Genomic DNA, 15,913 nt, shown 5'->3' with positions numbered 1-15,913 from the left:
CTGGGGATCGTTGGGTTGTTTCTCTTCAAGAGCACTTAGAGGGAGAGGGCCAGAGATCATAGATATCCTTTAAAACACTAATTGTTGTTATCTCCATTGTAAATTCAATTCCATCCACTTTGAAGTTCAAATTATCCACCTTCTTCACCACATTCTCCACCATGAGCTGCAAACATTCCAATTCCTTTGTCAGGTCTTCTAATTGTTGATTGAGTAAGTTAAAATGTGATCGAGCTTCCAAAGTTAATTACTCCCCAAGCTTTGATATCATAGCTGAGAGTGCTTCCATTATGGTCAATAGGTGGTCCTTGCTGTCATTTCTGCTGCCTTCTTGACTCGGGGAGGCCATAATACCAGACACACAGGCTCTAACACAAATATTGGAGTATTTTAGGGATAATATACTCCTTTTATATTACAGAATTCCTTTTCCTGTCGCGCCAACAACCATCACTTCGCATTGAATGCCCTTGTCAAATGTGAGCATCATCATATCACAGTTTCCCTACTCAAAATCCTTCACCCGACTTCTGATCGCAAGTGTAGTAGAGTGTATCAATGCTAGTGGGCTACTAGCTTGCAGATCCTTAATAGTTAATCCTCAAATTAAGTTCTCTTGAGTTTGATCTCCACCTGTTGTGTGACATGGGATCCATATTCCTGCTTCCCCATCTGGAAGGCCATTCTTAATAAACCTGTCTGCTCGAGGAGCAAATCTCCAGTCTAATCATATGGACGGGATTAGTGGCAGTAATAAATAGACTGACATGTTGCATAATATGCTTATTCATACTTTTAATGGGTCTGAACCTTCCTAAGGAAGATAAATCGAGATTCATGGAATGTGAATAAGAAGTTGATCGCCTTGTTCTTGAATAAGATTCATTTCTTCCAAGTTTGCTCTTTTGTTGGCATGTTCATCAACAATTGAGTTATTTCCCCTTTTAATATGGTAAAAAACAATAGTTTCAAACTTTTGAATCTGCATCCATATTCTTGTAATTAATGGCATCTGATCTTTCCCAAGAGAGCTCTTAATTTGGTGGAATTTTTGGATTGTAATCATGGAGTCTCTGAATACAATAAGCTGACGAATTCCCTTTGCTAAGGTAATCGTCAACCTTTGCCTTATTTGTTAACCATCCTAAGCCCTAAACAAATTTCGTCACTATTTCTTCTTCGAGTTTGTATATAACTCCTCCCACTCCCACTCTCGCCTTCCCAATATTTAATTTTTTATTAATAATCAATTTATATAATATAATTTTTTATTTAATAAAAATAAAAATTATGAAAAAGTTAACATGAGAGACCAATCTTTATTAATATATTATACCAAAAAAAACATATTATTACTATTTTTTTGAGTTAGTGTACTAATTGCTTTTCCTAAACTTAATGGTGCTTTATAAAAATTATTAATTTTTTTAGGATAGAGATTGAGAGAATAGTTCAAAAATGTTCTAATTTAATATAATTTCTTTAGGATAGAGATTGATAGAATAACTCAAAGATGCTCTAATTTAATATAATTTATTTAGGATAGAGATTGATAAAATAGCTCAAAGATCTTCTAATTTAATATAATGTTTTATTTTTTTTTTGATATAGATCCATTTAAGTAAGGATTTAATATGAGCCGAGAGGGATCAAATTTCTTTATATACAAACTTCTTCAAAGTGTAAAATACAATGTGTTGTTTTTCATTATTTTTTTCCAAAAGAAAAAATCGAACTTTTTATTACCAAAATAAAAAGTTACAATTATATGCCGCAACATTCAATTTGCTCTATAATTTGCAAATCATAGAGCTCGCTAGATGGGGAAACTCAACCTCGTCTAGCTAAACATGAAGGGAAAACCGCTGAACAGATACATGGCCTCCTCATATGAGGAATGCCCGGGCCAGTGCCCGTCCAACTTGAAAAATATAAACAAGAAGAATGAGAAAAGACCGTAGCGAGAACAAAAAGGAGAAATGAGAGAAATCATGACTTTCTCCCCTTTTTCTTCTCAACTTTTTGCCATTCTCCTTGGGATGGAATTATGGGAACCAGTTGAAGAGGATTTTCTTCGCCGGGTCGAAGATTTTCCTTGTCTGAATCGTCTGGAGAGTGTTATTTTTCATTATTTAAATTGTATTTTTGAATGCTATATAAAGTGTATACAAGATCGTTTTAACCATAAAAACTTAATTTTTTCATGGTATATATATAATTTTTTAAAAATGATATATAATATATACATAATTGACATTAAAATTAAAATGTTTTACATAACATGTCCACAGAGACATTTTATAATGCAAATTAAAATATTTTCTTATAATTAATATATTTTTAAGTATATGTCAATATTAATCGATATTAAAATATTCTATTGATACCTTACTTTGAATATTTTTTTGTTTACAAGATTTAAATATTTAATTTTAACAATTTTTTTCTTCTCTATATAGATTTTCAAATACTTTATTTAAATTTATTTGTTGAATTTATTTTGAAAAGTATAAGATTTAAACATTTTACTCACACAATTTTTATTTTATTTTATTTTTCTAATTACTTTTATAGCACATCCATTTTTTTCATTATTATAGTTGACATTATTTTTATGCATAATTTTTATTTTTATTTTAAAGGGCACGGACAAATGGACAAACTTACTTACACATCCCTATATTGGGTTGTAGAACCATCATAGGTCTATCTTAAAAACAGATCTAACATAGCAAATTTCAACTTTGATCATTGAGCTTACACATCATAAACAGATCTAACATAGCAAAATTTCAACTTTGATAACTGAGCTTACACATCATACTGAGCATACTAGATTGTAAAATGACACTCTTGACTCAATAAAATTATATCTTTAAAATTAATTTTTTTAATTAAACTATAAAAATTCACTAATAATTTGAAATATAAAAATATTTAATTTCTTTTATTAATAACCCATTTATATAAAATAACGTTAATAATAATTATCTTTATTTAAAAAAAACAATTAAATTATAATACGTAATAAATAAATAAATAAATTTTCATCAATATCAATTTGTCATTACAAAGTACACGTGCGACTCTGATGTCCTCCAACTACAAACACATACACACTTTCATTTTCAGAAGCATCGAAGTTTTAATTTAAATTTGTCTGATCACGAAGACGAGGGTTTGGATTATCAAGTAGCTTTCTCACTCGGTCCCGCTGCTCCAGTAAGTCGGGACTGGAATTTTCGATTAGATGATGCGAATTTTGGCTTCCAGGTCTGGCAGCGCGTCGCCAATATGGCGAGAACTGGTTTCAACGCAATTTTTTTCGACAAATATTGCTTCAGCTGCTCGGAATTTGGTGGTCTCCAGCCGCTTTAATGGCGGATTCATTACCAAACCCCATGGACCAACATGGGGTGGCTTGAGTATTTTTATGAACTCCGTAAAGCATAAGTGCAGATCATTTACGCATTCCCGCATGTTGAGAAGCTCTGAGGGACTTGGGAATTCGTCCGCCGTTAGTAGCAGTTTTCCGTCAACTAACGGATTTGTGAGATGGTATTTGGAAATGATTGATAAGCATCCCATACTGACAAAGAGTATTACGGCCGCGGCAATTTTCACCGCTGCCGACCTCACTTCCCAGGTGTTCTTATTTGCACGACTGTTTGTCTAACTTAAAATTTTTCAAATTTGAAATTAAATTTCTGCAGTAGTTAGAGCGACTTGAGTCTTTTGTTTTTTTTTCAGATCGAAAAAGCATAATTGTATTATAGTGGGGCAATATAAAACAGATAGTACATCAAAAACTTTGAAAGTAAGCTTGAAACAGGACCATATTGGATGCCCTGTGCATCCAGGACACTATGGGGCTGGAAACACAAAAAGCCAAATACAGGACTTCTCAAGACAGCAGCATGTAAATCCTGGAATATAAAACTGATTGCCATGGAAAGGTCACCGATTATACACCATGCCTATACGAAAATATATACAGGGATATGTATCAAAATGATCACAAAAACAGAACACACCAGTAAAATTTCAGAGCATTAGAAACCAGGGAGGGAGAACTCCTGTATGGGGAAGGAAACCTCGGAAGATATTACCTTCATAGACCAACTTTCGTTGTTTATTTTATATATCTAAGTTCAAATGCCTGCAAACAATGTCCTTGACTTCTCCTCCTCGTTAAGTTTGATTAAAATGCATACATTCGAAGGACTTGATATTTTCTTGTTAAGTTTATATGTTTAGATTAAAATGCCTCCAACTAATTGGAAGCTCTTGACTTTAGCTCGTTAAGTTTGTGCATTTAGATTAAAATGCAGCAAATCAAATACGCCCTAGTGGAATTAATGTGATCAGCGCATCAACTGTTGCAAACTCAATTAATTTTCAGAGTCACTAGATTATGGCGTGGCAAATAAGGAAGCCAACCACTCAGAATTTTCTCAATTTATTTTTTGAGTTTGCTGATTTTTTTCCAAGTTTATGCTTGTTCCAAATTGAAATTTACAGCAAACAACAGAGATATGTACAAGGAAGCAACAACAATAAACAAATTCCAAATGTGCACATCAAAATACGCAAGAAACTGAGCCATTTTATTAACGCAGGAATCTGAGTACATAAACGACAAGGAATAATAGAACTTGGGCCTGCTATGCGAGCTAGGCAAACCCCAGGTGAGATCTCAGTAATCCAACTGCTAGAAATGGCTCTCATAAAATCTGCGAACTGCGCAAAAATTCTGCTAACTGCTGCTAGAAGGAAACTGAAATTCTAACTTCAATAATGTCCGGATTGATCCGAAATTGCAGCCATAGACTCCTCTCCTATAACCCAAAAAAACCAAGAAAAGGTTTGGCTTAACTCCAAGCGAAAATCACATCCACAATGTGACGCAAACTGCCCGTCCCTCTGAAGCTAGTAAGTAAGCATACATGGTCTCAACTTGCTTCGCTCTCCATCCAACCAACAAACCAAGTACTTGATTGGAATTGTTTTCTAGTCCAAGATCTAGGCGTTAAAGCTGGCCTGATTGGATGGAAGGAATCACCTGAAATGAACTAATGAATTGATTTACCTAAATAAATGTAAGTGAAATACCCTGGTGGAATATGATGCTGCAGACCCCTCAAGTCGTATACAAAGAGATATCTCATTATATATGTCATGATGCTTGCCTTATTACGGGCATAGGGTCCCACACGGCTTCGGCCCACCTTGATGGGACACCCATCCTTGATGGGGCCCCTCCTTGACTCTTGAGCCTTTGGCTCTCCTTGAACCACCCAACCTTGTATCCCTGAACCTTGAGCCTTCGGCCATCCTTGACCCTTGAGCCTTTGGCCCAGAGGGGGTCTCCTGATATGGGTTCCATCATAACAAACCAACAACACGCCCTACTATAAGAATGTAAGATTTTGGCCCTAATACTGCTCGAAAAATTCTATAAAATTAGCTATAGAGTCCTCACACCCATACCATCAAAATCCAAAATCGTTTGGGTTGATTCCAATTGACCCAGAACACCCAAATTTGGACGAGCAATCCTACCTAGAATATCTGCTGCAATTTAGCTTCAATTTCCTCCCTAAGTTGCTGGAATTTCCTTTGCAAAATTCCTTTGGAAATGAATAAGAAATCTCAACACAACTCCTACACAAAATCTCATCTTCAATTTTTGTGCTGAAGATGGCCTAGAAAACCTTTGCGTAGGCCCTACTGATAGAAATTCGACCTTCTTGATAGCAGTGTCCTTGGCCTATGAAAATCTCCATGAATACTCACCTTCCATCGAAGAAATTTCTTGCAAAATCTTAGCCCTAGAATCCACCAAATACATGCTCTCCAAAATACTACGAATTCCACAACTGCGTCCTCCTGGAATTTGCACACGCTGAAAGATCTCTGCAAATCGGCCCACAAATACCAAACTTTGCTCACAAATTTCTCTTCTAGAGTGACACTCGAAGTTCTCTATGTTGATTTGGGGTAGCATCGGATGTGCTTTAGCCACAAAAATTGGTGGAGAGACTAAGGCACCCGAGATCTCCAATACCCAGAAACGGTTTAGGCAGATTCTAAATAGTTTGGGAGATATTAAAATAATTAATATTTTTAATGGAGTCCCTAAGTCTAAATTTAGGAAAAATAAAATATTAATGTGTATTAATATAAAACTGTGTTAGAATTGTCCAAAAGTCATGGATCAAGCGAGATCTAATCTTAGCCGTTGATTAGGGACTTAATTTCGGCCATTGATTTGTCAATGAGAAAAGTATAAGAGGAGGCTTGAAGGTCACTTGGAAAATACACTGAGAGAGACCAGTCAGTTCAATTTCTGGAGCGGGGTTAGCTGAGAAATTGAACTAGTGGTCTGATGAGAAGTCAGGAGGCAGAAAATACACAGCAAAGAGGCAGGATCAGCCACTGGAGATCAACGCTGAGGCAGGAGAGGTAGACGCAGGGCTTTTTAGGTAGACGCAGAGGCAACAAAAGACTGCGCAGTCACTTGTTGGGCTTGCGTGAGTGACACAGAGAGGCCCAGGGTTGATGCAGAGGGTTTGAGAGCCACGTAGAGGTCAATCGAGCTGACGTTGGGATTGGGAGAAGTGCTGGAGAATTATTTCTCTCTGTGGGTAAGCCAGTTTGGCACCCTGTTGTACAGAAGAATTGTTGAATAATAAAATCCTCTGTTGCTGCACAGGTTTTCCCACATTGGGTTTTTCCGGGGATTGTTGTCCAAAATATCTATGTCAATGTGTTAATGCTTGTGCATATGTTTGTTTCTGTATTACGATGTGATATTTGCAACAATATTTATTTTAATGTTTATTGAAGTAATTTCATAAATAACTTATTGTGGAATAAGTAGGAAAAATAAATCAGTGGCTGCAGTGATAGAATTTTCACACTCCAAAGAAGAGTGGGAACTTCCTCTTGGAAATTCCTTGTGCTAAACAACACTAGTTGACTTGACTAGGTAGCTCAACCAAACTCTCCAAATTCTAAAAATGAAATGCCAAGATAGCCTCAAAATGAGGCTCTAGTCTTCCTTTTATTGTTGCTTTCTCTTCCTCATACCATGGTTTAATTTCTCTCACACTATGCTTTGATACCATGGTTTGATTCTTCCCATGGTTCGATTTCTATTTTGGTAATCTCCACAAATTATTTTCACTTTAATTTTTCTTATTTTCCTAAGTCCCAATCATTGCCTTTTCTCCAAAATATATTTAATATCTCCACAACTTATTTCTCCTAATTTTATTTATCTAATATATATTAATCGCCAAAATTGCAAAATTAGGAATTTCCCTTAGAAAAATTATTAAATGGGGACATGACAATCCTTCCCGCCAAAAATTGCTTGTCCTCAAGCAATGTCTGAACAAGTGCCCTCTCTGACTGTTGATCACCACTGTAACCACCAATAATACCAGGGTCCCAAATGTGCCACTAAGTCATCCCCAATCTCAGCATTGTCCTAACATGAAGGAATCCCTCGATACCAAGATCCCAAGCCATCCTGATCAATGTGAAGCACACCTTGCTCCACTCGTTGTCCAACCAGATACATGTGCCAGAAGCCCTTTGAAGTTTGCATATTATCAATAAGTAGAGCATCATGATAATGTAGGACTCTGTCCAACTCCCCATGAAGTTGCCCTACCGAGTAGTCCACCTCATGCACTCCAAGAGTAAACTCTTAAAGACACAACACAATCCTTGTGGGGATGAAGTCTCTCCCACATGAACTTCCCCTAGTATCCTCCTGCTGACCAACCTGCCATGCTGAGGAAGTCTCCCATGCTATCAGTGAGTCGCTAAAGCCCCAGGGAAGATCTGAGTGATCTCCCCCTATAGTAGCCAACTCATCCCTAAAGGTTGTTGAGCTGTCAAGTACTATGATGCCAGGGTCCCATGCCCATCATAGAAAGAAACCGTCCTGCTGACCCTGCAACACTCTGGTCATGACTGACTACCTACTATGCTCGTACCAAAACCTCCTCTCTTGTAACTCTCGACCATAATATATGTGATGATCGAGGCTAAGCTTAACCTGCCAAGGTGACTTAGCGACGCCCGCGTCTATCACTCCATGGCTGGTCCCAATCTTGAACAACCACTTGCCTTGTCATATGATGAAGACCTCGGTGATCCCTCGTGTGTCAACTTGATAATGAACTGGATCACCTACTTGTGAAAATTCCTAGATCTAACAATCTCAGGAATCCTATTGCAACCAACTGAATCTACTTCACCTAGATTGTAAATTACATTACAATCTTATTTCAGATTTCTTCTTGAAACATTGAAGTAAATTACTGAATTAGCCTACACCAAATTAAATATGATTTTGAAACATTGAAACTGAGCAAGGAAAATAGAAACACATTGGACACCATTATTTTTGGACAATAGTCCCCGCAAAAACCCAATGCGGGAAAACCAATACAGCAACATTGAGGGTTTATTATTATTAAGTAGTAGCAAATTCTGAATACATCGTTGAATACCTCACAAGGTTATTCAGTTACAAAGAGAAATACTGGCAGAAGCTTTGTGAGATTACCTCACATAATCATTGAGAAAAAGTCTCGACTGTTCCGACTACTGGATGAGGAGTCCCTGGCAGGCCTTGCACTGTCTCTGCGCTGCCTCTACGTTGTCCCGGCGTCAACCCTCTCAGGCACAACATCACCCAATTGGGGAATCGATCAGTAGCCCAGAGTCACTGCTCTTAGCCTCTTGGTTTCACACCTCGGCTTCCAGCTGCTGAAACTGACTCTTTACTCTGATTTTCGACTTTCTCTCTCTCCCTCTGTGCTGCTTCTGCCTGGCCCTTCTGGCCCTGCGTTAGCCTTTGCATCAAGGCTACTAGATCACTCTCTGCTAATGATTCTCTGGCTGAGAAAATCTCTCTCTCTCTGGATGCTATCCCTGCCCCTCAACTGCAATAAATCCGCTCAATTGGATTTTACTCCCGAGAACTTCTCACTTCAGAAAATTGATTTCTTGATCTCTCTTGGTGTGTTTTCCAAATGACCCTCAAGCCCCTTCTTATATCTTCCTGTTGGACAACCAATGACCTAGATTAGATCATAATCAAAGGCTCAAATTGTTTTGGCTTGATCCGTGTCTTTTTCTAGAAGTTTAATCCATGATTAGATTAATACCCATTAATATTTTAATTTTCCTAAGTTTAGACTTAGGAACCCCATTAAAAATATTAATTATTTTAATAAAGTTACTTTTGGGTGGAATTTCCCAAAACGCTTTCTGGGTTCTTTGGAATACATGTGCCCAAGTCTCCCTGCAAAATTTGAGGCTTAGAGCACATCCGATGCTATCCCAAATCAACACTCACTCTTAGCGAGGAATGTGCTCTAGCAATACACTCCTACTGCATACTGCTCTGACTCTGCGCTGCTGATGTCTGACATGCTGTCCACCAACTACTGTGCTACTATTGCTACTGTACTGCTGCCTTTGACATTGCCACTGTTACATCTGTACTACAACTCTCTCTCAAATGTTGCATCTGCTATGCTGCTAGCGCTGCCACTGCTAACACTGTATCTGTACTGCAACTCAGTTGCTGAGAGAAGCAACTAAAAAACACCCAAGACTGGACAAGTATCCAGTGGATACACCTTGGTGTTGAAATCCTGACTGTTGCTAGTCCCAGGCTGTCCTCTGAAGCCACTACGCTGCTGAAGCTCTGCACCGTGCCTCCACGCATTGTTGCCTCTTTGCTCTGCGCTGCTCATGTTCTGGCGCTACTAACTACTGCATCTGTCGAATCAACACTCCATGGCACCAATTGAAAACTCCTCCATCCCGCTACTACCGATCATGGGCTCTTGTAGCAAGGTGATGATCCAAGAGGTGGGCTCCTCAAGGATCTTGCCCATCTACAGCTCTATCGAACTACAGTTCTATCAACCCACCTCCCTCTTGGAGGTATCTTGGCTGTAATGGCGAATTCCTCATCCTGTTCAGTCTTTGCGACTGCACCCTTAGGATTGTGCTTCTCATCTTTGTCATTTTTCTTCAAATGACATTAGGATGCATAGTGGCCCATCTTGCCATATTTGAAACATTTCACCTTGGAGACGTCCTTCTTTCGTCTTTGTTGCCCTTGCTGTCCCTTCGATGCAAGGGCTGTGTTATCGGCTTCGACCCACTGCCGCTGCTGCTTCCGTCAAGTTTGACCTTGATCAGGTGTCTCTTCAACTCTTCTTGTTTCAGAGCTGTCCACATCTCGTCCCAATTTGGCAATGTTGCTCTGCCCAGGATGCTCTGGACAAAGACTTGCCATTCATCCAAGATGGAATTTAGAGCCAGTCTTACTAGCTTCGAATCCTGAGGTGTGTGCCTCGCAGTTGACAACTCATCACGGGTTTCCTTCAGTTTCGTGAGGAATGGATCCACACGTTCTCCCTTCTGCATCTGAGTAGATCTCAACTTCTACTCTAAGTACATCTTCTGCTGCTCGGAAGAACCCTGATACAATGTGGCCAAGGCATCCCACATCTCCTTAGCAGTCCCTTTGCTAGCAATGTCGCACACGACGTGATCCTTGACTCCATCCAGGATCATTCTCTTTGCCTTAGCCATCTCAACGCTGTATTTCCTTAGTAGATCTGCATCTGCAGGGACAATTACCACTATCAACATACGTCTTGAGGGCATGCTCATCTAGAAGGAAGGACATTCTAACCTTCCAGATGACGTAGTTGGAAGTCCCGTCCAACCTGTCTTGATCCCTCAAGCCACTGGTTGCCATATCCTCCGAAAACTGTGGAACAACTCCCTCTTTCTCCCTACTGCGTAGCTCCTAGGCTGGCTTACGCACTCCCTGATGGAGCTGGTAAGTCTGCTGCTCCTCTGCTGCCCAACTTCTGAGAAATACTGATTTCCTCGGTAATAAATCACTGAGTAAGTATTCTCTCAATATGTGATCTACTTCTTCCTTCTGACAGCTTTTCTGCCTAACACTCGGCTTGCAGAAAACTGCGTCCCTCTAGCTCTGCGTGGTTCCCTTTGCCTTGGCAAATTCTCGATCTGACAGTCTTACCTCTCTGTTGGCTCACTCAGAGAGACACCCACGAAAATATAGCCCTCTTGGCTAGAACTGGGCAATCCCTCAGGGTATTCGAACTGCTGCTTGCTGCTGCAAGTTGGCCCTTGCTTTAGTGCTAAATCTGCTCTTCCTGTTTCACATCAAAGACTCCGATACCATGTGAAAATTCCTAGATCTAACACTCTCAGGAATCCTACTGCAACCAACTGAATCTACTTCAGCTAGATTGTAAATTACATTATAAGCTTATTTTAGATTTCTTCTTGAAATATTGAAGTAAATTACTGAAGCAACCTACACCAAATTAAATATGATTATGAAACATAGAAACTAAGCAAGGAAAATAGAAACACAGAAGACACTGTTATTTTTGGACAATAGTCCCCAGAAAAACCCAATGTGGGAAAACCAGTGCAACAACTTTGAGGGTTTATTATTATTAAGCATTAGTAAATTCTGAATACATTGCTAAATACCTCACAAGGTTATTCAGTTACAGAGAGAAATACTGGCGGAAGCTTTGTGAGATTACCTCACACAATCACTAAGAAAAAGTCCCCACTGCTGGATGAGATGCCCCTGGCAGGCCCTGCGCTGCCTCTACGCTGTCCTAGCATCAACCCTCTCAGGCACAACGTCACCCAAATGGGGAATTGATCAGTAGCTGAGAGTCACTACTCTCAGCCTCCCGGTCTCACGCCCCGACTTCCGGCTGCTGAAACTGACTCTTTGCTCTGATTTTCGACTTTCTCTCTCTCCCTCTACAATGCTTCTGCGTGGCCCTTCTAGCTTGCATCAGCCTCTGCATCAAGGCTACTGCATCACTCTCTGCCTCTCTCTGCTGATGATTCTCCAACTGAGAAAATCTCTCTCCGGATGATATCCTTGCCCCTAAATTGTAAGAAATCCCCTTAATCGGATTTTCCTCCTGAGAACTTCTCACTTTAGAAAATTGATTTCTTGACCTCTCTTGGTGTGTTTTCCAAATGACCTTCAAGCCCCTTATTATATCTTCCTTTTAGACAACCAACGACCTAGATTAAATCATAATCAAAGGCTCAGATCATTTTGGCTTGATCCGTGTCTTTTTCTAGAAGTTTCACCCATGATTAGATTAATAACCATTAAAATTTTAATTTTCCTGAGTTTAGACTTAGGAACCCTATTAAAAATATTAATTATTTTAATAAATCACTTTTGGGTGGAATTTCCGAAAACGCTTTCTGGGTTCTTTGAAATACATGTGCCGAAGCCTCCCTGCGAAATGTGAGGCTTAGAGCATATCCGATGCTACCCCAAATCAACACTACTATCCTCATTGTACTCACTAAGTAATGGAGTGTCCTACCAATCAATTGGATCCTTGGATCCCATAGCCATACTGGAAGTCCACAACTCCCAATCCTCACTACCTGCTGTTGTGACATGCTGCTAGTTGTTGGGACCCCTCTGTGCCTCGTCTCTGACCCCTGTATGTATCCAATGGATGGGCACCCAACATCAAGAATTTGTCCCGCATATGACAAACTGCTCTGCTCTTGTTAGACCACACAATGAAATCTGTTATCCAAGCTCTTGATGATGTACCAGATACTGCTTGGAGCCTAGGTATCCTCCTGCTTACAAGGACTATCATTCCCTGTACCTCATGCTCACATAAAACCTTGGGTTGTCCTGCCAAAAGTGCACCCTACAACTCACTCATGGCCATCTCCCTAAGATTGAACTCACGGGTCAAGCATACGCTACCTCTGCAGCAAACCATGTTCTTCCCAAGCCTTTATCTATTAGCTCGTGCCCTGATCAAGTGCCACTATTGAGAAGTCTCTCCCTGGATACTCTGCGTCCCAACTAATTGTCTCGAGTGAGCCTCTTGCATCTTGCTGCTTGCGATGAAGGCATCAGAGGAAAACACCCAACTCTATTGCGCCTGCAAACAATGTGGCAGTGAGACAGGCATGCAAGTTCCCCTAGATATCATCAAATGATGCTCATCAACATCCCCATCGATCCTATGTGAGCTACACCCAAGGGTATGCCTGTCGTTCCTATTAGGCGGTCTCCCTGGAGGTAACGCTCCAAAATCCCACGGGCTAGCGTCACACACCACTGCATACGACCAAGTATCCTTGCACTCCTCTGCATACAAACATGCACCTTTGTGCCCCTTGGCACACAACTACACCTAGTTGCACACCTCTGTGCATTGTTGGACACCACTACCAGTTGCCATATCATCCTGAATCAGTTGGTATCCCTCCTGTGACGAAGTAGCTATCACTCCATGTGAAACTTCAAGATGGTGTGAATCGCTCCTCCTACTCCACAGTGCAAGCCTGCACAACATGACACTCCTCCATACACCTCTGTGCTCCTTTGCAGAACATTGAACTCTATGGCACGACTCTGTGCACCACTGAACACTTATGCCAACTGTCGCACCACCCTGCATCATTGGCCATCCCAGATGCGTCATGTTGAGAAATCTATAGGGCAATGATTAGAGTGATTTCTCTTTCCTTGATAACTGCTTGTGATGTATTTTAACTTTTTTCTTACTTATTAACTTCTTTACTTATTATTATGTTTGTATATCATCAAACAACTACCAAAACAAGAAGAATATGAACACATAATATAGGCTGCAAGCCAAGGCCAAAACCTCTCCAATTGAGAAGAAAACCCATAAATCTCCTCTCTTCCTTATAGATTCTTCAATTGACGAATTCCAAGACCTCTAGACCAAGACCAATACCCTCCAAGGCCAAGTCTAGCCTTTCTGGATGATGTGCTTTCCTTGAATAAGTCAAACCCAGTGAAATCTCTTCAAGTAGCACAGCTTCGACCCCTAACTGCAATGTTTCAGCCTCCATTGTAGACCTGAATTTTTCAGCCCTCTAGCAATACCTTCTCCCACACGTGTGAGCTTCATTTAGCCTTCCAAGGCTTCCTTAGACCTTCGCTTGGCTTTCTCTTCCTTCTGGAGCTTGAGGATGGCTTCTTGTGACCTTTGCTTGACCTTCTTTCCTTCCCTTCTTCAAGATCGAACTTGTAGAAGAAAACCCTAGATCTGTTGCAAAAACCCTAGCCTTCCTTCGCACGTGTGAGAGAGAAATAGCCCAAAACAAGTCTCCTTTGTCCTCTTCCTTCTTCGCTTTCCTTCTTCTTGTTCCTCCTTTGCTTGGATGATAGAGTGATGAATGTGCTTCAAAGAGGTCGAGTTTCCTCCTTTATATAGGCTTCTCAAGGTGGACGTGGCTCCTCAAATTAGGCCGACTTACCAGCTGCCAAGCCGACTTGGTCTTGAAGGGTATTTTGACACTTTTAAGGACAAAAATAATTTTCTTTACAAGTTACAATGTGCCCGATGGGGTCTTCAACTTATGACAATGACTCTTTTGACTTTTAACCTAGGACAAACCCTAGAAGCACTCAATGGGTGCTTGACCTATAAAATAAAAGACCTTGAGCATGAAATCCATGCTCCAAAAATAATAATAATAATTTTATTTCATTTTTACAAGTTACAAGAATCAAAAGTACATTTCATATTTATGAAGACCTAACTTAGTTACACATTTTTCAACTCTCCCTCTTAACTAGGGAGGTATTCATAAATGGTACTTGGACATCCTTGTTGATTTGGGGTAGTATCGGATGTGATCTAGCCATGAAAATTGGTGGAGAGGATAAAGTACATGAGATCTCGAAGACCCAGAAATGGTTTGGACAGATTGTACCCGGTTTGGGAGATATTAAAATAATTGATATTTTTAATGGAGTTCCTAAGTCTAAACTTAGTAAAAATAAAATATTAATGGGTATTAATATAAAACTGGGTGAAAAGGTTCCAAAAGTCATGGATTAAGCCAAATCTAATCTTAGCTGTTGATTAGAGATTTAATCTCGGTCGTTGATGGACCAACGAGAAAAGTATAAGAGGAGGCTTGAGGGTCAGTTGGAGAATACACCGGAGTGATCAGTTATTCATTGTGCTAGAGCGGGGTTGCTAAGCAAAGTTGAATCAATGATCAACAGCGAGAGGTGATGAGTATGAGGTAGAGAGGCAGGGACAATATTGGGAGACCAGCACAGAAGCAGAGAGAGCCAGAGCAGCAGTCAGTCCAGGCCATGCAGAGCCCAACAGAGGCAGTGCAGTGCCTAGAGAGATTGTGTCATCCACACAGAGGGCAGAGGGAGTGACGTAGAGGCTCCCGGAGGCTGCACAGTGCCTCAGAGGGCTGACGCAGGGAGACTTGGGGCTGACGCAGAGGCCAGAAGGGCTAGCGCTGAGCTTCAGTTGTGCCGGAGAGGGTTTCGTGGGACAATTTTTCTGAATACCTGTTTCCGAATATAGAGGTATTGCTGCCATGTATTTTTATCTGTCAGGTGAGCCGGTTTAGGCACCCAGTTGTACTCAGATACACTGCATAATAATATAACCCTTTGAATCGCTGCACCGGTTTTCCCGCATTGAGTTTTTCCGGGGACATTGGTCCAAAAATAACGGTGTCACTTGTGTGCTTGTTTTCTTTCAGTTGATGATCTATAGATGTTGATACTGTACTTGTGTTTATTTTCAGTATTTACATGGTAAATAACTTGTTAAGTAATTAAACAAGTAGGAGAAATAAACCATATAGTACAGGAAGAATTTCTAACAGGTTAGACTTAGAAATTCCAACATGGTATGAGAGTGTGGTTGTAGATCACAAGAAAACTGAAGGCATCAGCTAAGCAGAGCATTTGCAGCAGATCATTTTGGGCCAGGGAAAGGCAGCGCAAAAGCTAAGGGAGGCAGAATCAGGTTCACAC

The 15,913-nt window shown here is 40.2% G+C and overlaps 1 protein-coding gene across 1 annotated transcript in view; it reads left to right on the top strand.

Annotated features, from left to right (window-relative positions):
- The first annotated feature begins 3,110 nt into the window (after positions 1 to 3,110).
- Positions 3,111 to 15,913, top strand: part of LOC149243677 (uncharacterized) — a 241,402-nt gene continuing 228,599 nt past the window's right edge. The window contains exon 1 of the mRNA XM_089374599.1: positions 3,111 to 3,646. Within this exon, the coding sequence (XP_089230725.1) occupies positions 3,251 to 3,646 (396 nt within the window). The 5' untranslated portion in view covers positions 3,111 to 3,250. The remainder of the gene's footprint in view (positions 3,647 to 15,913) is intronic.

The sequence above is a fragment of the Pinus tabuliformis genome, chromosome 8 (assembly GCF_031772625.1).
Source record: "Pinus tabuliformis cultivar Carrire ecotype Pingquan chromosome 8, CPIR1, whole genome shotgun sequence".
In the NCBI taxonomy this organism is placed as follows: domain Eukaryota; kingdom Viridiplantae; phylum Streptophyta; class Pinopsida; order Pinales; family Pinaceae; genus Pinus; species Pinus tabuliformis.
Note: the sequence above shows the minus strand (reverse complement) of the source record. Positions and strands in the feature narration are given on the sequence as shown.